This window comes from Phyllosticta citribraziliensis (assembly GCF_038025025.1).
Source record: "Phyllosticta citribraziliensis strain CPC 17464 chromosome Unknown J3D65scaffold_11, whole genome shotgun sequence".
NCBI classification, from domain to species: Eukaryota; Fungi; Ascomycota; class Dothideomycetes; order Botryosphaeriales; family Phyllostictaceae; genus Phyllosticta; species Phyllosticta citribraziliensis.
This window is the reverse complement of record NW_027117348.1, coordinates 1,570,235-1,589,488: the sequence shown is the minus strand read 5'-3', so window position 1 is coordinate 1,589,488 and position 19,254 is coordinate 1,570,235. Positions and strand designations below refer to the sequence as shown.

Here is a 19,254-nt window from a genome sequence, read left to right as displayed (position 1 = left end):
GGTCCGCCCGTTGGCAGCGGAACTGGAACCGTTGGTTTAGGTTGACCCCTCGACGTTACAATTATTGCCCGTCACCGTCTCTTCGCCCTTCAACACCACCTCACGCCTCGTCCTGCTGACCACCACGCCCAACCGCCATGGCCGACTCTACCGTACACCGCGCGAGCACCACCGCTCCCGTCAACATTGCCGTCATCAAGTACGCCGCAATCCCTTTCAACAGACCACAATGGCTAACGGCGAGACCCTAGGTACTGGGGCAAGCGGGACCCCAAGCTCAACCTTCCCACCAATTCGTCCCTCTCCGTAACGCTCTCGCAATCCGACCTGCGCACACACACGACGGCATCCTGCAGCACCAGCTACACGGGGCCAGACACGCTTCTGCTCAACGGCGCACCGCAAGACGTGTCCGGTGCCCGCACGCAGGCCTGCTTCCGCGAGCTTCGCGCTCTGCGCAGCGCCCTCGAAGCCAGCGACGCAACGCTGCCCAAGCTGTCGACGTTCCCCCTCCGCATAGCGTCGGAGAACAACTTCCCCACGGCGGCCGGGCTGGCCAGCAGCGCGGCGGGCTTCGCGGCGCTGGTGCGCGCCATCGCCGACCTGTACGCGCTGCCGGCGTCGGCGACCGAGCTGTCGCGCATCGCGCGCCAGGGGTCCGGGTCAGCATGCCGGTCGCTCTTCGGCGGGTACGTGGGGTGGGAGAAGGGCAGCCTGGACGACGGCAGCGACAGCCTGGCGTACGAGGTGGCGCCGGCGTCGCACTGGCCGCAGATGCGGGCGGTGATTCTGGTCGTCAGCGCGGCCAAGAAGGGCGTCAGCAGCACGACGGGCATGCAGGCGACGGTCGCGACCTCGAGTCTCTTCCCGGCGCGCGCAAACGAGACGGTGCCGCGGCGCATGCGCGAAATGGAGGACGCCGTGCGCAACCGCGACTTTGAGGCCTTCGGCAAGGTCACCATGAAAGACAGCAACAGCTTCCACGCCACCTGCCTCGACACGGAGCCGCCCATCTTCTACATGAACGACGTGTCGCGCGCGGCGGTGCGCGCCGTCGAGTGCATCAACGCGGCGGCGGGCAAGACCATCGCCGCCTACACGTTCGACGCCGGCCCCAACGCCGTGGTCTACTACCTCGCCGAGCACGAGAAGGAAATCGCGGGCGTCTTCAAGGCGCTGCTGGGCGACAAGGACGGCTGGGCCAGCAGCAGGGGCGCCGCTGTGCAGGAGAACAAGGACGGCTTGGCCAAGATTGACGACAAGGCGGCGGCGGCGCTCAAGGACGGCGTCAGCAGGGTCATTCTGACGGGCGTGGGCGAGGGCCCCATCAGTGTGGACAGCCATTTGATCGACGGCAAGGGCGAGGTCGTCCAGGCATGACCGCACAGCTCGACGAGCGCGTGGGCTGAATAGAAGTTTTCTTTCTCGTTTCTCTCTCTCTCTCTCTTACCTACCTCTCTCCATATCCAGCGTAGGTAGCCTTTGTCCCTCTACACGAAACTCTGGCGGTGGCAGCAGCAAAAACAACAACAAAAAGAGACAGACGCCGATAAACCAGCTAAGCCTTTTCCTTTTCATTAGCAGAGCCTGCTTGAACTCGATCACAATAGAAGAGAACACAATTCACGGGGATACAAAAGCCTTCCATTTCAATATGCTAGCAACTGGATATGCTTTGACACGTGCAGCTGTGGCATAGCGCCTCGCCCTCCTTCTGCGTCCCTTATGTGTCCTGTGATACTTACGTTGAAGTTGGAGGCGTAGTCTAGATATCTTACTCCACGCGTAGCGTTGTAAGGCTATGCATGTGAGAGGTGTAGTGGAGAGGAAAGGAGAAAAGCAAGGGGAAAAAGGGGGCACATATATACCCGCGCAGATCCCCTCCTATCAATCAACTCAGGCCAGGCGTGAAGGAGGAGAGGAGACGGGATGGGAGGGAATGCAAGTGACTCGTCCAGTTCAAGTGATAGTCGGTAAACACAAACAACAGGGAACAGACGGATGGAGATAATATAGTAGGTAAAGTACCACACTGGCACAGCATGATTACAAGAAAGGCGACGAAGCAACCGCTTCCATCCATCCCAACGACAACGACCACACCCACGACCCAAACAACACAACGCCAACGCCAATGCATCCGCGTCCGCACCTCAACACGCTCCCCAACCTCGCCGTCCTCATCTCCTCGCATACCCAAAGCTCGCCAAGCGCTCACACGACGGCATGGGCAAATCGCGCGCCTGCCGCAGCTTCTCCTCGTCGGTGAAGAACCAGCCCTTGGCGGCCAGGAAGAGGTCGTTCTTGCGGGCGTACTCGGCGTCGCAGTCGGTGTTGAGCTTGCGCATGTAGCGGCCCTCGGCCTCGCGGTCGAGCTCGCGCAGCTTGCGGGCCGAGAGGTCCTCGATCTCGTGCGGATTGACGAAGTAGTTGATGTGCAGGCGCTCCGAGACGCGCTGGTGCGTGTGCGGCGGCACGGGCGAGTCGAGCCGGATCGAGGGGCCCGGCGTGCCGCTGCCGGCGCCAGAGAAGAGGGACGAGAGGAGCGGCACGATGAAGAGGAGGAGCAGTGGGAGGAGCGATTGCAGCGCGCTGCCTAGGCTGGGGGCCGCCTCGGCGTTGGCGTTGGCCGGTCGTCGCCGCATGCGTGGGCCGCCGAATTGGTGCACGCGTACGCCCGGCCCGCCGTTGAGGTTGAAGACGAAGCCGGGGCCGGTGTCGAAGATGCCGGGGCCGCCTGGGATAAGTGTCAGAATATCGAGCATCAGTCGACAAGTGGTGGGTGGGGGACTGGCATACCAAACGGGCCTCCAAAGCCTCCCATGCCGCCGCCAAAGAACTGCCTGAACATTTCCTCTGGTGATATCTCTTCCTCGAACATTGGTCCGCGCGGCCCACCACCTCCTCTTGTCCGGAAGCCGCTGAAGGGCGATTCTGCCGACGCGGAGGCGCCGCCCCCGAACCTGTTGTCCGGATCGCCGCCAAACTTGTCGTACTTTTGCTTCTTGTCCGCGTCCGACAGCACCTGGAATGCGCGGGACACCACTAGGACGACGCAAGTCAGTCAATCAGCCATCAACCTCCACCATCCTCCACCCAAGATCCAACAATCAACAGGAGAACAACTCACTCTTGAACGCCTCGTCAGCTCCCTCATACCCGTTCTTGTCCGGATGCGTGAGCAGACTGAGCTTGCGATACGCCTTTTTTATCTCGCCGTCCGAGCACGTAGCGCGGCGCTCCTCCAGCCCCAGGATCTCGTAGAAGGCCGTCGGGCTGCAGCGCTTGATGCGCAGCACCGCCGCCTTTTGCTCCACCGTGTACGCCCGCCCGGCGCTGCCGTCGTGGTGGCCGTTGGCGCTGGCGCCGCCGCGGTTGCGTGCTTCGCCGTTGGTGCCGGCGTCCGCGCCTGATGCCTTGGCCGACATGGAGGTGGGACGAAGGGGGGCCGGCGGGTGGTGGTGGTGGTGGAGGGGGAGTGAGGCGAGAGAGACGGTTGGTGCGTGGTTTGTTGCGCGCAGGGCGGCGTGGTGGGCTGGCTGGCTGGCTGGTAGGTAGGTCGGTAGTGTTGTTGATGCGAGCGTTGGCGCAGCGGGGCCCCAGACGCGGAGAGAAGTAGTGGGTTGTTGTAATCAGCGGCCTAATCGCTGTTCAGCAAACGAGGCAGTGGTCGGAGAAGTGGTCGGTCGAGCGGTCGGTCGGGCGTCAAAGCAGCAGTCGTCGACGCGGATGGTTATCTTTCTTTTGCGGGCACGTAGTTCGGTTGGTGCAGGTGTTCTCAATGTTCTAGCGTGTCCAGTCTCGCGCTTCACCGCCCGGCGGGAGCTCGTTGCCCGCCCGCCCGCCGGCTCACTGCCCCTCTCTGCCATTGGCTGGCTGCCGCCGCGTATGACGAAAGTCTACCGTACCTCTCTCTCTCTCTCTCTCGCCCGGAGAACAAGCTCGACAACAACGACACACGACACAACCAGCGCCGGCAAAATGTCGACACCAGACGGCGAGCCGCCCAAGAGCGCCGCGCAAATGCTGCGCGCATGGGGAGGTACAATCCGCTCCCACCACTCCCCATCCAACCTCCAACCTCCAAACGCAGACCCAAACTAACCCACCACGCACACACAACAGAGCACTCGTTCCCGCCCACCGTCACGGCCGCGCTGATATTCGCGCAACACGCGCGCCCCTTCCAAACGCTGCCCATGCTCTTCCCGCCGCTGCTCCTGCTCTCCAGCTACATCAACGTGGGCGGCTTCAAGAAGGACGCCGCCGGCATGTCGGCCGCGTGGAGTGGCGTGTATGCCGTGTTGGCGATGCGGCGGAAGCAGGTGCGTTGCTTTTCACACTGAGCATGTGTGCTCAGGGCATGTCGCTTTTGGATTTTGCTCGTGGTGAATTTAGTGGTGGTGGAGTTTGTGGAGTTGGTACACTGCTGCTGGACTGACACACACACCATCAGAAAATGTACGCCAAGTTCGGCGCGCGCGGCATCCTGCGCGGCGTGACGGTCGGGCTGTGCGCCGTCAACGTCGTCGGCGGCGGCCTGGCGTACGTGTTTGGCAAGCGGGAGGAGCAGGAAGACGGCGAGTCGAATTGAGACGGACAGTCGAACTGAGACGTTACGAAGGAGAAGCATTCACGGTATACACATAAGAGGCACGTCTTGAGTCGTCGGCGCAGAATGAAAGAACGGAAGGGAAAAAAGGAAAAAGGCAGCGCATGTTGTACGATAGGCACGGGAGGGAGCATTTGCAGGCGTTGTGGGAGGCGGGCGGGCAGGCACGCATGCACACAGGCAGGATGGATGGAGATGATGGATAGGTGGGAAAAAGACCGACTACCTTGCTTGAGAAATTCCATCGGGGCTTCTAGCCTTTTGCTCGTTTGACTGTCTACCTGTACGATTCCTCTGCTGGGCGCATAGGTGCGAGCATTATTCGCTGCTGTAAAACGCAGCCTCCAATTCCTACTCCCGAACGCCCCCATAATGCGAACCAACCAATCGACATCCCCCTGGCGGAACCACTAACCGCCGCTCGTGTCCATGGGCTCCCCCGCAGACGCAGTCGCAGCCACAGCCGCCCTCTTCGCCGCCTTCCTCTCAGCCCTAAACGCGGCAATCTGGTCCTTGAGCTCGGTATTCGGAAGGACGTCCTCAATCTTGAGCGGGCTGCGGTTGAAGGGGTCGTGCGGGTCGGACAGCAGGTGGCTCTGGATGGTGCTGCGGTCGATGGTCATGCGGCTCTTGGGCAGGATGACGGGGTCCGTCATGATCTCGAAGAGCAGCGGGTCGAGGAACTCGTCGGGCACCTCGCCCAGGTCGGCCTCTTCCTCCTCGTCGGCCTCCTTGAACGCTTGCACCTTGCCTGCGAGCTGGTCCCACGTGGCGATTTCCTCCTCGCTCTTGAGGGCGAACCGCCGCATGATGTTGCCCGCTTTGTTGAAGTTTTCGGGCTTGTACGAGCGGCCGTCTCTTGCCACGGCTGTGAGGAAACTGTCCTTTTCTTTGAGGTTGAGGTACACGTCGACAATCTCGGCAAGCATGGATTTGGCGTTGAAGCCGTACTCCTGCGGGTTCTCCAGCTTCAGATTCGACTGCTTCGGGCCCACGAGAGCGTCCAGGTTGTAATCCAGCATGTCCGCCAGGCGCTGGACGATTTCTGGCATCGTGAAAGAGTCGCTCAAGGCCTCAGTAAAGAGCTTGAGCATGGCCACAGTCTCATTGGTAAGGCTCATGTAGCTCTTGGCCCTTGACTTGGAAGATTCCAAGAGCTCCTCCTTCTCTTTTCGGATATTCTCATCCAGATGCGAGGGGTCCCGGAGTTCCTTGGTGAGGTTGGTGATGGACGTAAACGCCGAAAAAGACTCGTCAAGAACAAAGGTGACGTCGTTCAGGAGCAGGTTGACGAAGCGGACGAAAAAGTTCAGGTTGTGGTTCGCTTCCCTGGCCAGATGCTCCCGGTAGATGGGGTTGCCCCAGATACACTTGATAACCTGGAAGATTTCCAGGCGAATGTTGAACTTGTCGTAAAATTGGGTGTGTGCGCCGGTAGACTCACACTCGATATAAAACTGCAGCAGAGCGTGCAGCAAGTTGTCGGTCGCAAACGGCCACGCAAACAACAAGTCTCCAAAGACACCCTTGGATTTGCCGTAGTATGGCAGAGTCCCGTAGTAGAGGATGGTGATGAGACCAGACTTGAGGTAGGGGTTCTTGATATACGACGAGCTGCGGAGGAAGGTGATGCAAATGGCGATGAGCTCCTCGCACTGCGTCGAAGTGATGACGTGCGGCATCATGTGCGTGATGAACTTGAAGTTCTCGACCACGTCTTCCAAAAAGTACTCGGGCAGGAACTTGAAGGCCTCTGGCTGCTCTTCGGGGAGAGGAAGCTTCAACTTTTGCTGTGGGTATCCGGGGCTCACGATGCGCAGCAGCCAGACAATGACGTAGCGCATGAACTGCATGGCGCGTCCTTCGGTAGTCTCGTCGAGGAGAACTCCTTGAGTCGCCAAAATTGTGCAGTGGGCCCTCTCAATGGCGTCCTTGTACTTTTTGATGGCATTCTCAAACTGTCGAAGCGAGATTGGGTTCTGGGATTGTCAGTGGTGATTTGGGGAGTGGGTGGAGCCGTCTTACATGGGCGTACTTGTGCCTTTCCTTCTCCAACTTTTCCAGTTCGCGCTCCATGTACTTGACATCCTTTTGGAGCTGGGAGGCCTTGCTCTTGATCGCCTCTGTGCCGTAGTGATGGGCAGCAACTGTCAGGAAGAAGCACTCGGTGATGAAGTTGTTTTCGCCATCCAGCTTCATGTCGTAAAATTCATCCGAGGCCTGCTGGTCTGCGTTGAACTTGGTCTCCTCCTTGATGTCGACCCGTGGGTTTCTCTTCAAGTAGCCAATGTCGATGCGGTCAATCTTTGAAAAGGTCGAGTCCATGAATGGATCGCACAGCCTGTCGAGAATGACGGTGACGTTGTGCATGAAGCCGTCGGACGAGACCTTTTTCAGGTCCACTCGCATGGCCCTTCTCTTGTGGTTCTTGTTCACCGTGGCCGCAAACCAGTCCAGCATCTTGCTCCGGGAGTCCTTGACGCGAATGAAGCGATTGGCGACTTCGAAGAGTTCGTCATGATGAGTGGACAAGGTCATGCGGAGTGCCTTTTGTGCGTTCAAGGTGACCGACTTGTCCCTGCCGCGGGCGTCTGAAAAGTAGGTCAAGGCAGTCTCGGCCTGGAGCGGAGACAGCTTGAAGAACGGGCCAAGCAGAGTGTCCGTCTCAAGCCTCGGGCCATCAACGTCGGAGGGCAGAAATCTGGGCGACTCTGCAAGGGCCTTGATGAGTGGAGGGTATTGCGAGACGTTTCGCAGAGCCAGGACGTAGCCCTTGTAGTCATCGTTCATGTTTTTGGACGCGAGCTCGATGCTCAGCTGCTCCATGGCCCCGACCAAAGCTTCCTTGATGCTTTCGTCCTCCTCGAACCGGGAAACCGCCTCATTCAAAAAGTCGTGGCAGAGGCCTCTGTCGTCTTCGGGGTCGACCAGGAGGTGCGGAGCCAGGGGATTGGACTGCCACGAGTCTATGCCAAACATGTCGGGCATCGTCACGGCGAACATGCAATAGCTCATGCAAAGCCTCCGGGCCTCCTTCAGGACCTCGGAACGGCCTGGATCATTCTTGTCTGCCGTGCTCGCGCCCCGCGCCTGTCTTGCCACCCGCTTCCAGCATCCGAGCAGGTAGTCCAATGGCTTTTTGTGGCTCGATGCCGCCTCCAAGATTGCCTGGTCCAACACGTTGGTGCTCAGCAGCAATGGGCTGCCGGCGTCCTCAAGGTCCGACTTGACGCCCGGGAGATGTGAAAGCCGGTTTCCATGCGCGTCCTGCTTGGTATTCTCGTCCAAGGTTGCCCTGAAAATGTGACTCAAGGCCTTGTGCTGCCAGACCTCCAAAGACTCCTGCGCCGCCGGTCGCGGACGTTGTGGTGTATCGCTCTCATTGTCGCGCTTCTGAGGCAGCGATGGCTTCTGTGAGATGTCGACCGCTGGTGCAGGAGAGGCCGGCTTGTGCGAGAGATGTGAAGTTGGGCTGGCGGCGGGGCCTGTGGCGACCTTGGAGCTTTCGATGCTCGCAGGTCGGGGTGCGCTCTGTTCGGTCTGGGGTGCGGCGGGGCCTGGTGACGGTGATCCTGGTGCGGCGGCGGGATCGATGGAGGACTGTGAAGCAGAGACTGAGGGCGTGCCTCCTCCCAGCTTTGCCAGGCGCTTGTTGCGGATCTGACGAACGTGAGCTAAACACGGCGCACAGAGCGGCGGAGCTAGATACCTTGTCGGCTTCGGATTGCGTGTCAGACATGATGATCTAAATGACGGCGTGTTGCAATTGTGGGGAAGAGACGGCGTGGGAGAAAAATGGCGGCGGTAGAGGGAATGCGTGGTCGATGGCGGGGGTTTGGATGGATGTGAAGGTGTTGAGCAAGCAACCCACGTCGGCGATGAGGACGAGTGGATGCTAAGGTCAGCTTGCCCGCGGGCGCGATGATGTACTGACTGCCCGCGTCGCCGAGTGCCGGAGCAGCATCCAAAGCCAGCCCGCGTGCAGGTCGCGCTGATGGTATCGCCGGCCCTGTACGACCTGTAGCGTAGAGGATGGAATATTTAGAAAAACTGGTGATCTAGAAACGCAGCCGTTTTCTACTGGCGGCGGTTAGGCAATGTACCTTTCACCGACAATCAAAACAGTTTGAATCCCCCGGTTTTGATGGCAGGACATAGCTCGCGGGAGGTGATAGTCCAGCCTACAGTCACCAGAAACGTGCAGGCAGAGTCGAAACACGTCGAATCGTGACATGCTATTCTGCCATTCGTCTCCGCCAACTGAGGCTATTTCAACGACCCAGAATTGGGCAAACGCTACAAGTTGGATATCATGGAAGTCAAGGTTTCGAATGCTGTTGCAGTCGTAATTTCACCTTATCAGCAGCTAGGGCCGCTTGCCGCAAATAGTTGTTCCCTATCGCTGTTTTGTTTTGCTCCGTCAATATGCCCCCAAGTCGACGCCTTCTAAATCAACTTGGCCGGCGAATCAACTCCGAGCATTCGAGCACGCACTGCTGGAATCCAGGAGCAGTTGTGCTAGATTACCAATCTGATCATCGTCGACTCTCAGCTGTCTGGCGTAGCAGCATGGCGATATGCATCACGCATGCTTTGGGCGGGGATGAGTCCCAGGGGCAAGCAGTGGTCGCGTGCTCGTCCCTGAGCAGCACGACCTACGCAATCCCGATGAAGCACCAGGCTGCTCTCGGTGTCGCAGAAGATTGTCGTCTTGGTCTCGTATAGTGCTCGCACAAAGCGACGGACATACAAGGACAAAGGCTCGCGAGTGGTCAGGGCCAATGGACAGCGACGATCAGGCATGGGCGAGCTGAGCAAATGGACAAACAGAGAGCCAGGCGCACCAAAAACTGGGGAAGTCAATGAGAGCAGTGGGTCTTCAGCCTTGTCGATTGCCTCTGCTGAGGCCTGAGAGCCAAGATGCACCTGTTCCCGGAGGCCGCGACCAATGACGAGGACGGGCGTGACGCAGGCAGAGTGGTTGGGAGCGCGTCTGGTCTGTACAACGCGGACGATGATGCAGTCAGTTGTGGGTTGGCCATGGCGCATGTGTTGAGAGGGCCAAGGAAGAGGAGCACGAGAGGGCGGTGCTCGAGCAGCGACGCGAAAGCAGCATGGGAGGAGGATGCACGGGGCTGCAGAGTGAATGCAGTCGAGGAGAAGACAGTGGTGCTGGAGAGTGGAAATTGAATGAAGTGTTATCTGCTGGCTGCTCGTTCGGGGCTAGCCGAAGGCGAAGGGGAGAGGGTGAGGCAGCCCAGTCCAGTCCAGTACGAGGCCAGCACCCAGCCTGCACCAGCAGCACCAGCACCAGCACCGGCACCCAGCGCTCCTGGCAACCCGCTACGCTACGCTACGTGCACCGCACCACACCACACCCACCCACCACCACCACCACCACTACCACTACCACTACCACCGTCGCTCAACTGTCTTCTCTCCCTCCCACTCAGCTTCTTCAACTCCACTCCACTGTACCCGACACTCCCCGACTCGACCGCCGACCGTTCCTCTGCACCGCCATCCCGCCAAAGCCACCCGCGCGGCCAGCTTTGACCGCCCGTCCACCCCCCTTACTCCCCCATAGGTAGACGCCTTTGCGGCTGTGCTGCTGTTGTTAGCCCCAGAAAGTGCGTCGCTCCGACTTCAACCCGCCGAACCCTCAACCTCTTCTCGCAACCCCCGACCGACATCATCACCACCCACCTCCTCTCCTCCTCACACGCCACTCCATCCACCCTACCAAGTCCCCCCGTTGACGACTCCAGATGGCCGAGATTCGTCGCAAGCTCGTTATCGTCGGCGACGGCGCCTGCGGAAAGACCTGTCTGCTCATGTGAGTTGCTCCCCCGTTTGTTTGGCCTGCAACAGCCACGCACGCCGCCTGTGCTGTGCCCGTCGCAACCCTCCTGATGGATGCCATGCTGACGCCCATTCTTCTGCAGCGTCTTCTCCAAGGGCACTTTCCCCGAGGTCAGCTCCCATCCCATCCCATCCCATCCCCTACACCGTCGCCTCGCCCTTCGTTCCGCCGCCGACCACTCCACTCCACCCACCCACCCCTCCGCTGATAACCCTCCCACCGTCGCTGCATCTGTCGCACGTCCGATGCTGATACCGCCTCCAGGTCTACGTCCCCACCGTCTTTGAAAACTACGTCGCCGACGTCGAGGTCGACGGTAAGCACGTCGAGCTAGCTCTTTGGGATACCGCGGGCCAGGAAGACTACGACCGTCTCCGCCCTCTGTCGTACCCCGACTCGCACGTCATCCTCATCTGCTTTGCCGTCGACTCGCCCGACTCGCTCGACAACGTCCAGGAAAAGGTCGGCCTACCCTCCTGTCGTCTGCCTCGTTGCCGCCCTTGCTAACACGCCACCAGTGGATCTCCGAGGTCCTTCACTTCTGCCAAGGCCTTCCCATCATCCTCGTCGGCTGCAAGAAGGATCTGCGTCACGACCAAAAGACCATCGAGGAGCTGCACAAGACGTCGCAGAAGCCCGTCACTCCTGAGCAGGTATGCAACGCCGCCATCTCCCTCTCGACTCCACACTAACACGCCGCAGGCCGAGGACGTTCGCAAGAAGATTGGCGCGCTCAAGTACCTCGAGTGCTCGGCCAAGACCAACGAGGGCGTCAGAGAAGTCTTTGAGCACGCAACACGTGCCGCCCTGCTCACCCGCAAGAAGGAGAAGAAGAAGTGCGACATCCTGTAAATTGCCCGCAAGCGCACCACCCGCCACGGCTGCTTGGGGTCTTGCATGCAGAGTCGGACTTGTCCGTGGCTTTTACACACTGGGCTCTGATATCCTCGAACGAAGCTCGAATGCGAATCATGGAGTACGGTGAATGAAGACAAGCGTGGACGCTTCTCTCAGTTAAATGAGCCCATCCCCACATATTAGAGCTTCCTCATTCTCGGCAACCTGAGGCGTTCATCTTGCGCTGGCTGGGCTTTCCGTTTTTGACGACGGGCTGCAGGGGGGGGGTCTTTTCGAGGGAGGGAGAGTGTGGATGTGTGGGTGGACAAGGTACATGTCTCAGGTTGGCTGAGCTGCGAGCGAGTGTTATGGTCACGGATTTGAAAGTTAGGATTGCGTTGTGGTCTCTCATGCCCCTTCCCTTTCCTCGCCAGTACATCTTACGCACCACACCCACGCCCGCAATCATCCCATCCATCTCGTTGTGCCTGGTCTGGTATGGTTTTCTTTTTTTATTGGGTCGGGGAGGGGGGAGAAGCACATTTGGAGGCACCTCTTTTTTTTTTTTTTTTCCCTTTCCCTTTTCAACTAGCAGAAACCGACAACGTTGCTGGCTTTTGCTCTGGAGAGAGAGACTTCTTGGTACTATTCCGCCGCCACCACTTCTTTCCTGTCCTCCCCACCGGCTCCCTTCCTCTCCCCGCCCGTCCGTCCGTCCGTCTGTCCGCAAACCCATACACTCCCCATCTCATGTCAACCCCAGCCCGGGCACCACCACCGACCACCACCCACCTCATTTCCATCGGTGCGTGTGTTTGTTTTTTTGCCGGCTCTCTTTTTCTCCTTCTACACTGGTTTCCCACCCATCCGCCCCTTTTTCTCTCTTCTTCCCTTTCCTTTTTTCTTTCTTTGTCCTCCAACCCATCCCATGCACTCCTCTGGTCCCTCTCACTCATCGCTGTCACTGTTGTTGTTATCCCCGTACCGTATCATCTTGCTTTGCGCATAGGAGGTGTAATAAATCTACATAGGCGTCTACCAATTGATTGCTTTGAAGCCTGATGGGTGTGTTTTCGTTGTTCATGGTGTTGTCGAAGTGGTTCCCGCTGTCTGTTCTGGAGATGCATGCTGGTATATCGCGGGATGTGTCGTGCCATGTCTTGCCTTGCCTTGCCTTGTTATATCGCTTTGCCGGCGCTGTCATCGAAGATGGAGCTCGGTCGAGTCGATACTTGGCTCGTCTTCGCGCACGGCTAGCTGGCGAGTTGGCGAGTTCGTCCTCTGAGCTACCGCCGCTCGCCTCTGCTCTGTCCGTCGACCAGCTTGCAAGACTAGAGGCTGGCTGTGTATGCAGTGACTGGCTGTATATCCCTCTACCATCTAACCTTGTATCACAGCAATCTCCCCACGCACAATCTGCTTCGCCTCGCGTCTGCTCATGATGTGTTTGCCTTCAAGGAGTCAGTCAGTCCAACGTACTATGCCGCCTCACTTTCCTTTCTTTCCTCTTCTTTTCCTCTTTTCTGCCGCCTCGTCTAGTTCAGTCCAGCCTTGTGTCCGTGCGACGCGATACAACGCTATACAACAGAAGACATTGTAGACTTGCTTGATTGGTTTGTTGATTCGTGATTGCGTCGACTGGCTGACTGACTGCTACATTTTCCTCTGTCGGCCTTTTTGAGGCTTGGTTCACTGCCTCCCTTTCCTTCCCTTCCCTTCCCTTTCCTTCCCTTTCCTCCTCCACCACCTCCTCTCCTTCATGTATACGCTGAGAGACGTCTTCGCCCAAGCGTTCCTCCCTCCTCCTCTCCTAACAAATCCTAAAATACACTCCCGCCCCGCCACTGCCACCCACCGCCACCGCCACCACTGCTCTGCTAGGAACGGCACGCGCAGCCACGCAGCTGGACAGGCTGCATCCCTGTCGCCCGATGTGGCGCACACGGCAGACGGCAGACGGTAGGGACGGGCGGGAGGGATTGCCACAGGCCATGTGCCACATGCCACAGATCGCAGGCCGCGGGTACTGGGAGCTTTGGGGATACTTTGGGATGGGAATGAGAGGATGCTGCTACAAGGAGCAGAGGGTAGTGTGGTAGGATGGGCATGTTTTGTGGGTTTGTAGTATTGGAAGGTCGATATGCCTACAGATCTCTCTCTAAATGCGAAGTGCTACTCGAGAAAACGCCATTCCATCTAATGCCAACAAAGCTCACCACCACATCACGGCCGTCCTACCATACCTACTCCACCCCACCCACCCTCTCCCTCACACGCCGCCGCTCGCTCCACCGCGCCAAGCTCTCCTTGACGCCCCACCCATCCCTCAGCAAGCCGCCCACCTCCTCCAAGCCCATCCCCGCGGTCTCGGGGTAGATGCGGTGGACGGTGCCCCACGCGGCGACGCAGACGGCCGTGTACAGGGCAAACGTGCCGGCGGGCGACAGGCCGTCCATGAGCGGCAGGAACGTGAGGCCGACGACGAAATTGGTGCCCCAATTCGTCGCCGTGGCGAGCGCGGAGCCGAGCGAGCGGACCGCGAGGGGGAAGAGCCTGGTGGTTGTGTGTTAGTTGGTGCTGGCGAGGGGAAGGGAAGAGGAGACGCACTCGGATTGCTGCCATGGCACGTTGCCCAGGCCCACGGCGTAGCCGGCGACGTAGACGACCATGGAGAGCAGGATGACGACGGCCCACGGGCCGCCTTGGGCGTGCGCTGCCGTCGCGCCGGTCTCCTGCTCGGGCAGGTCGAGGAAGTTGAACGACACGCTGCACATGGCGAGGCCGGCAACCATGAACGGGATGGACAAGAGCAGGATGCGGCGGCGGCCGACGCGGTCGATGCAGTGGAAGGCCACGAGCGTAAAGGCAAAGTTGGTCACGGCGATGGACAGCGATGTCAGGGTCGGCGAGTCGAAGCCCATCATGGCGAAGATGGAGGCGCTGAAGTACATGAGCACGTTGAAGCCGCACGCCTGCTGCACGCCCTGCAGCATGCACGCGATAATGAGAGCGCGCTTGTTGCCGCCCACGGTCAGCTCCGCGAAGCCGTCGTTGACGGACGCCATTTTGGCGCGGAGGCCTTTGGTGGGGAGGTCCGGGTTGCGACGGTTGCTGGCTGCTTCTTCCTCTTCGAGCACCTCCCTTTCGACGCGCCGGAGCAGCGCTTCGACCAGTCTGTCTTTCGAGTCTTGATTCACGCCGTACACTTTCTTGAGGACGCGGCGCGCGTGTTCCTTGCGGTTGGCTTTGACCAGCCACCTGGGCGTCTCGGGCATGAAGCCGAGTGTCACGAACTGGATGGCCGCCGGCAGAGCACCGAGGCCCACGATCCATTTCCAGCCATGCGGTTGCATGGAAAAGATCCACCCAATGACATAGGCCACGACTTGGCCGCCGGTAATGAATAGACTGGAGACGACGACGAGGCGGCCTCTAAAGGGCGAAGGCGCCAGTTCAGAAATGTAGCTGTTTGAAAGGTTAGCGAGCAATGTAGACCGCGCAGGAGGCTTCGTACAGAGGCACGACGAAGCTTGCGCTTCCCACTGCTATCCCAACGATGCTGCGGCCCCATATCATTCCCCAGACGGTGCTCGTGAACGCCTGCCATAGCGCGCCCACAACGAAGAGCACGTCCGCAATCAGAATGACCCTCTTCCTGCCCCACGCGTCCGCCAGTATGCCCGTCACCGGGCTCGCAATGAGGGCGAAGAGGCTCGTGCAAGAGGTAATCAGCGACTTGTCCAGCGTCGTCAGAGGGCGGCCGGAGAGGTCGGAGCCGATGCTCACGAGCGTGCTGGATATGACACCGGTGCTGGACAGACGTCAGCCAGAGCCCTCTGGTCCGCGGGGCAAAAGCGTCCCTCACTCGTAGCCAAACAGGAGCCCGCTGACCCCGGCCGAAAAGGTCAGGGCCCAGATGAAGGTGCCTGGCGACACCAGTTTGCTCTCGTCTACATCGTCGTCGTCGCCCAGGTCCGGCGCCGTGTCGCTGTCGTACTCGTCCGACAGAGGGAGGCGGGCGTCGTTTATCAGCGGCTCTTGGGCCGCCGAGTCGGCACGCAGCGGCGCCATGTCTAGCTCGTAGTCTATGCTGGTCGCAGTATTCGCGGGGTTATCTCAAGCGGCGTAGGTGCTGCTGCCGGCGAAGAGGTCAGCTTCATGGAAGCTTCATGGAAGAAGAGCGCGGACCGTTGAGCCGTAGGAGTTGTCGTGCTGTTGGAGGCGGTGGACAGGAGTGAGACAGAGAGGCATGACGAAGGGAGCAGTCCGGCTTGATCATCTGGGCAGCTCGGACCCTGGCTCTCCTCCACACTTTTCACCCCACAACGCCCCCATGTTATTCCCCGTCCTCCACGCGCACTTGACCCTGTGATGCAGCCTTGACGAGATCGCCAGGAACAGTGCCGTTTGCCGATGCGACGGCGCCACACTGTACCACCTGCTGTGCTTCGACGCCGAAATCGTGGCACACCAACATGCAGAGGTTATCTCGTTGGCGACCTCGGAGTGGCACTCGAAATCGCCTGCTCTTCTGGAGCCGACGGGTCTCGAAGATGGCCGCGCTCGCGTTTTGGTTCACTTTCCAAAAGACCAGGCTTGTCTTGCACCTTCAAGACGTCTCACCATTCAACATTCAATGTGGCTCGAAAACAATAACAAATCAACAAATGCTCGATTATCAGGTTATCCATTCGTCCTTTATCGTCTTTAAAAACATTCCGTCTGATTATGAACGCCCAACCTTTTCATACAGTCTTGTACAATCATCTCTATCCCATATATCTCTACAACAAGCCAGCCACCACCAATCCCGCAATATTGGCCAGCGCAATACCAGCAGTCACCTTGGGAGCAGCACCAGTGCCAGTGGCGGACGAAGAGCCAGTATGCGACGAGGAACCAGAGTGCGTCGTGGTACCCGTAGCTTTGGCAGCTGACACCTCATTAGCGAAGAACACGAAGATCCAATTGTGCGGTTCGACTTACTGGCATTCTTGGAGACGTCGGTCGCCGTGGCCGTGGCTGCAACGACAGAAGCGCCAGCCGTCAGCGACTGGCCGCCATCGGTGACGGTAATGGTCATGGAGCTCATGTCCTTGAGATCAAAGGCAGTGGTGGTGATGGGGACGGTGCCGCTGTTGGCCGTCAAGCAGCTGGAAAAGGCGACGCCCTGTTGCGCATCAGTAACTGACCATCCACCGGCACCTCCAGAAAGTAAAAGACTTACAGTTACACCCGCCACGTAGGAGCTGTAGCACACATTTGCCCACGCACCCGGGCCTCCCTCGCTGACGGCGCATACCAGGGAGCTGCCCTGCGAGCAGCCAACACTGACCGTCAAATCGACAGTGCCGCCGTCGCCCGTCAACTCGGTCGTGTACGCAAAAGTGCTGGGGCCAACCGTCATGGTTACGGGGTCGGTGAAGTAGCAAATGTCGGTCGTGTCGATGTCGGCCCACGACTTGGTGCCCGTCGAGATGGAGTCCTTGCACTCGACCTTGAGGGTCGTCAGGGACTGCTGGATCCCAATGACGGAGCCCAGGTAGTCGGCCACATCGTCGCCCTCCACGGCCGGGAAGGGAAACGAGATTTGCTTGTAGTCGTCGGCGAGGACGACGGCCGCCAAGGTGGCGGATGCGAGGAGGAGAGAACGCATCATCTTGAGAGAGGGTGGTGGTGGTATGTTCCGAGAGAGCTGACCAGAGAATGGGTTCACGATAACTACAGCAGAGGGCAAACAGCACCCCTTAAGAAAGCGCAGCGGCGGTCATTTTAAAATTGCCGTCATCCTTCCTGCCCGCCAGCCAGCCCAGCCCAGGCAGCAAAGCCAGCCGGACCAGCAGTCAGTGGCGCTCTAGAATCTCGTATCATGCAGTTGGAGAGGGACAAGCGCCGACACTGAGGGGGCAAACCTGGGCTTGATGCGGAAAAGACAATGTCTGCGATCCTTTTTGGGGGGCGCCGCGGTTGGTTCCGGACAAAAGTGATGAGCAGGACTGCCCGTCCGTCTCGCCCTGGAGCTGAGGTCGCCAGCCCGGTTGCATGTGCGGCGGTGGTGGTTGTGTGGTGGACTAGACGCCCGGCGCGCGCCACCCACCGACCCTGCCGGGTCCAGGAAAGCTTGTTCCAACCAAGCATTGATGGCCCCATAGCAAGCTGGCCACGGCTCAACTGCGTCGTCTTTCCAAGAACACGGCCTTTTCACAACGGGATCTTGATGGAGAAAGCCGGCTGGCCCCCATCCGCCTCGCCTGCTTTTCCGTTCCGCCATCGAAATATCACTCAAAAAGGCTCCGTGCGCTGGCCAATCAAGCAACCGGCCAGCGGGCCCCGTCGACGCCACACGTCCGCCCCGGGTGAGCCACCAGTCCGCTCTATTATTGCACCAGGGAGCCGAGAGCCGCTGTCACGTCGCCGTAGCTCCATTATCTCTGTTCGAGGGTCTGCTTTGCCCTTTCGATTGTCTAGATACTGACGTACTCTCTCATGTCTGCCGCGGAATTGGGATGTTGCTGTTTTGTCGTTCCCTGATTCTGACACTGGTTCTTGTTCTGGTTCTGGTTCTGACTCTGTCTCTCCACGTGTGAAAAGCAGCATTTAAGCGCCCGGACCCCGGAGAGCCAGACAGCCAGACAGACAGCGAGACAAGAACTCAATCACTCACTCACTCGCGCATCCAACAACCGAGACCCCTAAACTTTCGACATCTCTGCCCTCCCGGCCCCTTCTCCCCCTGGTGCCTCCCCATCTTCCACATACACATCCCTCCCTCCCTACCGCAAGGTACTCATCTGCAGGAACACACCACACACCACCACAACCGGCCGTATGTACTCCTACCCTCCCACCATACCGTACCGTGCCCTACCCGTTCAGGCCATTCCGCCGTACCCCTGCAGCGGGAGCGTCGCTAGTGCTTCCGCATGGGTGTCTCGCTTACACGCAGCAGCAGCGGCTGTTCTAGACCAGGCTGGTAGGCAGGCAGGCAGCGTAGGCGGCAAAAGGGCAACACCACGACCGTGCCCGGCCGGGCGGTGTGTGTGTCGTGAGATCGTATGGCGTGGTGGTGGGGGCCAAACGTCCAGCCAGCCGACTACGCACATACATAGATTACTGTGGTGCTGGGTCGATCTCGTCGGCGCCATGTAGGTAGGCATGGAATCTATTGCAGAGAAGGCGTAGGAGATGGTGCTGTTGTTGCAAGGGTGGGATCTGTATTTGTTTGTGTATTTATGGAGTGGAGTATATGGCTGTTGATTGATTAACGCGAGCCGAGTAGAACGACAGCACAACACGCAGAACACGCAGAATTAAGCTTAAGCTTAGCCGTAAATGTCAAGGTTCTACGCCTGCACTTAATTCATCTCGTCCCATCTCATTGCATCTCACCGTCACATGTTCTCCGTGTCCATCATGTTTTCCCCCCACAAACTACCATCACAACCGACGAGTCGAATACAAAGCGCGAAGGGATGCAGCTCAGCATGCACACATCGCATCGCATCTCCCTCTCTCATCAAGCCATATGATCCGCTTACACGCAGACTACTCCGTCTGTCCGTCTCCACAGCGCCCTCATATATCGCTTTCCCTCTGTTTACTGTGGTTTGCCGTCTCCCGGCGTACTCATACGAGATATTCCCACCACCCCTGCCTCCGCGCGTGCGTCGTTGGTTGAGGTTGATGCACGGGACTGTACCGTGCTGTTGAGCGATAGAGGCGCTGGTGCGCAGGCGAGGAGGTGCGGAGTACATTGATTGAGACGGCAGGCAGAGCGGGGCCAGCCAGACACAGGGGTAGAGATGAGGGGGAGAAAAAGATAAGCAAAGAAGAGAGAAGCGAGAGGAAATGGCATTAAATCGAATAAAGGAGAATCGTGGCGCCTAGGCTATGCAAGCAAGTATGTACAAATGGTCCAGTGCAGTGCAGTCCAAGACCAACA

General features: G+C 59.0%; 9 protein-coding genes across 9 annotated transcripts; 5 read left to right on the top strand and 4 right to left on the bottom strand.

Moving 5' to 3' along the window:
* Positions 1-24: 24 nt before the first annotated feature.
* J3D65DRAFT_637001 (diphosphomevalonate decarboxylase) lies at positions 25-1,642 on the top strand. Its single transcript, XM_066801455.1, has 2 exons — positions 25-199; positions 252-1,642. The coding sequence occupies exons 1-2, from the start codon at positions 138-140 to the stop codon at positions 1,378-1,380; spliced, it is 1,191 nt and encodes a 396-aa protein (XP_066652152.1). The 5' UTR covers positions 25-137; the 3' UTR covers positions 1,381-1,642.
* Positions 1,643-1,990: 348 nt separating this feature from the next.
* J3D65DRAFT_636999 (Dna-J like membrane chaperone protein) lies at positions 1,991-3,773 on the bottom strand. The gene is made up of 3 exons (XM_066801454.1): positions 3,131-3,773; positions 2,800-3,045; positions 1,991-2,737 (listed from the first exon to the last, which is right to left on the bottom strand). Exons 1-3 carry the CDS (start codon positions 3,426-3,428, stop codon positions 2,181-2,183), a joined length of 1,101 nt encoding a protein of 366 aa, XP_066652151.1. The 5' UTR covers positions 3,429-3,773; the 3' UTR covers positions 1,991-2,180.
* Positions 3,774-3,981: 208 nt separating this feature from the next.
* J3D65DRAFT_671069 (uncharacterized protein) lies at positions 3,982-4,594 on the top strand (the record flags this gene model as incomplete). Its single annotated transcript, XM_066803362.1, has 3 exons — positions 3,982-4,042; positions 4,126-4,325; positions 4,457-4,594. The coding sequence occupies 3 exons, from the start codon at positions 3,982-3,984 to the stop codon at positions 4,592-4,594; spliced, it is 399 nt and encodes a 132-aa protein (XP_066652150.1).
* A 205-nt stretch (positions 4,595-4,799) lies between these two features.
* J3D65DRAFT_636993 (putative ubiquitin fusion degradation protein UfdB) lies at positions 4,800-8,811 on the bottom strand. The gene is made up of 3 exons (XM_066801453.1): positions 8,322-8,811; positions 6,638-8,272; positions 4,800-6,591 (listed from the first exon to the last, which is right to left on the bottom strand). The coding sequence occupies exons 1-3, from the start codon at positions 8,349-8,351 to the stop codon at positions 5,023-5,025; spliced, it is 3,234 nt and encodes a 1,077-aa protein (XP_066652149.1). The 5' UTR covers positions 8,352-8,811; the 3' UTR covers positions 4,800-5,022.
* A 1,569-nt stretch (positions 8,812-10,380) lies between these two features.
* Positions 10,381-11,327, top strand: J3D65DRAFT_559164 (P-loop containing nucleoside triphosphate hydrolase protein; the record flags this gene model as incomplete). The annotated part of the gene is made up of 5 exons (XM_066797396.1): positions 10,381-10,448; positions 10,558-10,708; positions 10,740-10,937; positions 10,994-11,128; positions 11,178-11,327. 5 exons carry the CDS (start codon positions 10,381-10,383, stop codon positions 11,325-11,327), a joined length of 702 nt encoding a protein of 233 aa, XP_066652148.1.
* A 177-nt stretch (positions 11,328-11,504) lies between these two features.
* J3D65DRAFT_107818 (uncharacterized protein) lies at positions 11,505-12,374 on the top strand. The gene has a single exon (XM_066793702.1). It carries the CDS (start codon positions 11,681-11,683, stop codon positions 12,341-12,343), a length of 663 nt encoding a protein of 220 aa, XP_066652147.1. The 5' UTR covers positions 11,505-11,680; the 3' UTR covers positions 12,344-12,374.
* Positions 12,375-13,338: 964 nt separating this feature from the next.
* J3D65DRAFT_636979 (general substrate transporter) lies at positions 13,339-15,635 on the bottom strand. Its single transcript, XM_066801452.1, has 4 exons — positions 15,178-15,635; positions 14,827-15,123; positions 13,920-14,777; positions 13,339-13,865 (listed from the first exon to the last, which is right to left on the bottom strand). The coding sequence occupies exons 1-4, from the start codon at positions 15,381-15,383 to the stop codon at positions 13,556-13,558; spliced, it is 1,671 nt and encodes a 556-aa protein (XP_066652146.1). The 5' UTR covers positions 15,384-15,635; the 3' UTR covers positions 13,339-13,555.
* A 330-nt stretch (positions 15,636-15,965) lies between these two features.
* On the bottom strand, positions 15,966-17,041 carry J3D65DRAFT_636975 (uncharacterized protein). The gene is made up of 3 exons (XM_066801451.1): positions 16,540-17,041; positions 16,299-16,482; positions 15,966-16,245 (listed from the first exon to the last, which is right to left on the bottom strand). Exons 1-3 carry the CDS (start codon positions 16,969-16,971, stop codon positions 16,097-16,099), a joined length of 765 nt encoding a protein of 254 aa, XP_066652145.1. The 5' UTR covers positions 16,972-17,041; the 3' UTR covers positions 15,966-16,096.
* Positions 16,993-17,841, top strand: J3D65DRAFT_107776 (uncharacterized protein). The gene has a single exon (XM_066793701.1). The coding sequence runs from the start codon at positions 17,248-17,250 to the stop codon at positions 17,785-17,787; it is 540 nt and encodes a 179-aa protein (XP_066652144.1). The 5' UTR covers positions 16,993-17,247; the 3' UTR covers positions 17,788-17,841.
* The last annotated feature ends 1,413 nt before the right edge of the window (positions 17,842-19,254 follow it).

What these genes read in the sequence shown, in the direction of transcription:
- J3D65DRAFT_637001 (XM_066801455.1), top strand. Translation starts at nt 138, where the DNA reads ATGGCCGACTCTACCGTACACCGCGCGAGCACCACCGCTCCCGTCAAC. An exon ending in GTCAACATTGCCGTCATCAA is followed by an intron (nt 200 to 251) that starts GTACGCCGCAAT and finishes GCGAGACCCTAG; the next exon opens with GTACTGGGGCAAGCGGGACC.
- J3D65DRAFT_636999 (XM_066801454.1), bottom strand. Translation starts at nt 3,428, where the DNA reads ATGTCGGCCAAGGCATCAGGCGCGGACGCCGGCACCAACGGCGAAGCA. An exon ending in AGCTGACGAGGCGTTCAAGA is followed by an intron (nt 3,046 to 3,130) that starts GTGAGTTGTTCT and finishes GCGTCGTCCTAG; the next exon opens with TGGTGTCCCGCGCATTCCAG. An exon ending in AGGCTTTGGAGGCCCGTTTG is followed by an intron (nt 2,738 to 2,799) that starts GTATGCCAGTCC and finishes CACTTATCCCAG; the next exon opens with GCGGCCCCGGCATCTTCGAC.
- J3D65DRAFT_636993 (XM_066801453.1), bottom strand. Translation starts at nt 8,351, where the DNA reads ATGTCTGACACGCAATCCGAAGCCGACAAG. An exon ending in CGCAATCCGAAGCCGACAAG is followed by an intron (nt 8,273 to 8,321) that starts GTATCTAGCTCC and finishes CACGTTCGTCAG; the next exon opens with ATCCGCAACAAGCGCCTGGC. An exon ending in AAAGGCACAAGTACGCCCAT is followed by an intron (nt 6,592 to 6,637) that starts GTAAGACGGCTC and finishes TGACAATCCCAG; the next exon opens with AACCCAATCTCGCTTCGACA.
- J3D65DRAFT_107818 (XM_066793702.1), top strand. Translation starts at nt 11,681, where the DNA reads ATGGTCACGGATTTGAAAGTTAGGATTGCGTTGTGGTCTCTCATGCCC.
- J3D65DRAFT_636979 (XM_066801452.1), bottom strand. Translation starts at nt 15,383, where the DNA reads ATGGCGCCGCTGCGTGCCGACTCGGCGGCCCAAGAGCCGCTGATAAAC. An exon ending in GGGCTCCTGTTTGGCTACGA is followed by an intron (nt 15,124 to 15,177) that starts GTGAGGGACGCT and finishes ACGTCTGTCCAG; the next exon opens with CACCGGTGTCATATCCAGCA. An exon ending in GTGCCATGGCAGCAATCCGA is followed by an intron (nt 13,866 to 13,919) that starts GTGCGTCTCCTC and finishes CACAACCACCAG; the next exon opens with GCTCTTCCCCCTCGCGGTCC.
- J3D65DRAFT_636975 (XM_066801451.1), bottom strand. Translation starts at nt 16,971, where the DNA reads ATGATGCGTTCTCTCCTCCTCGCATCCGCCACCTTGGCGGCCGTCGTC. An exon ending in CCTACGTGGCGGGTGTAACT is followed by an intron (nt 16,483 to 16,539) that starts GTAAGTCTTTTA and finishes GATGCGCAACAG; the next exon opens with GGCGTCGCCTTTTCCAGCTG. An exon ending in CGACGTCTCCAAGAATGCCA is followed by an intron (nt 16,246 to 16,298) that starts GTAAGTCGAACC and finishes ATGAGGTGTCAG; the next exon opens with CTGCCAAAGCTACGGGTACC.
- J3D65DRAFT_107776 (XM_066793701.1), top strand. Translation starts at nt 17,248, where the DNA reads ATGTCTGCGATCCTTTTTGGGGGGCGCCGCGGTTGGTTCCGGACAAAA.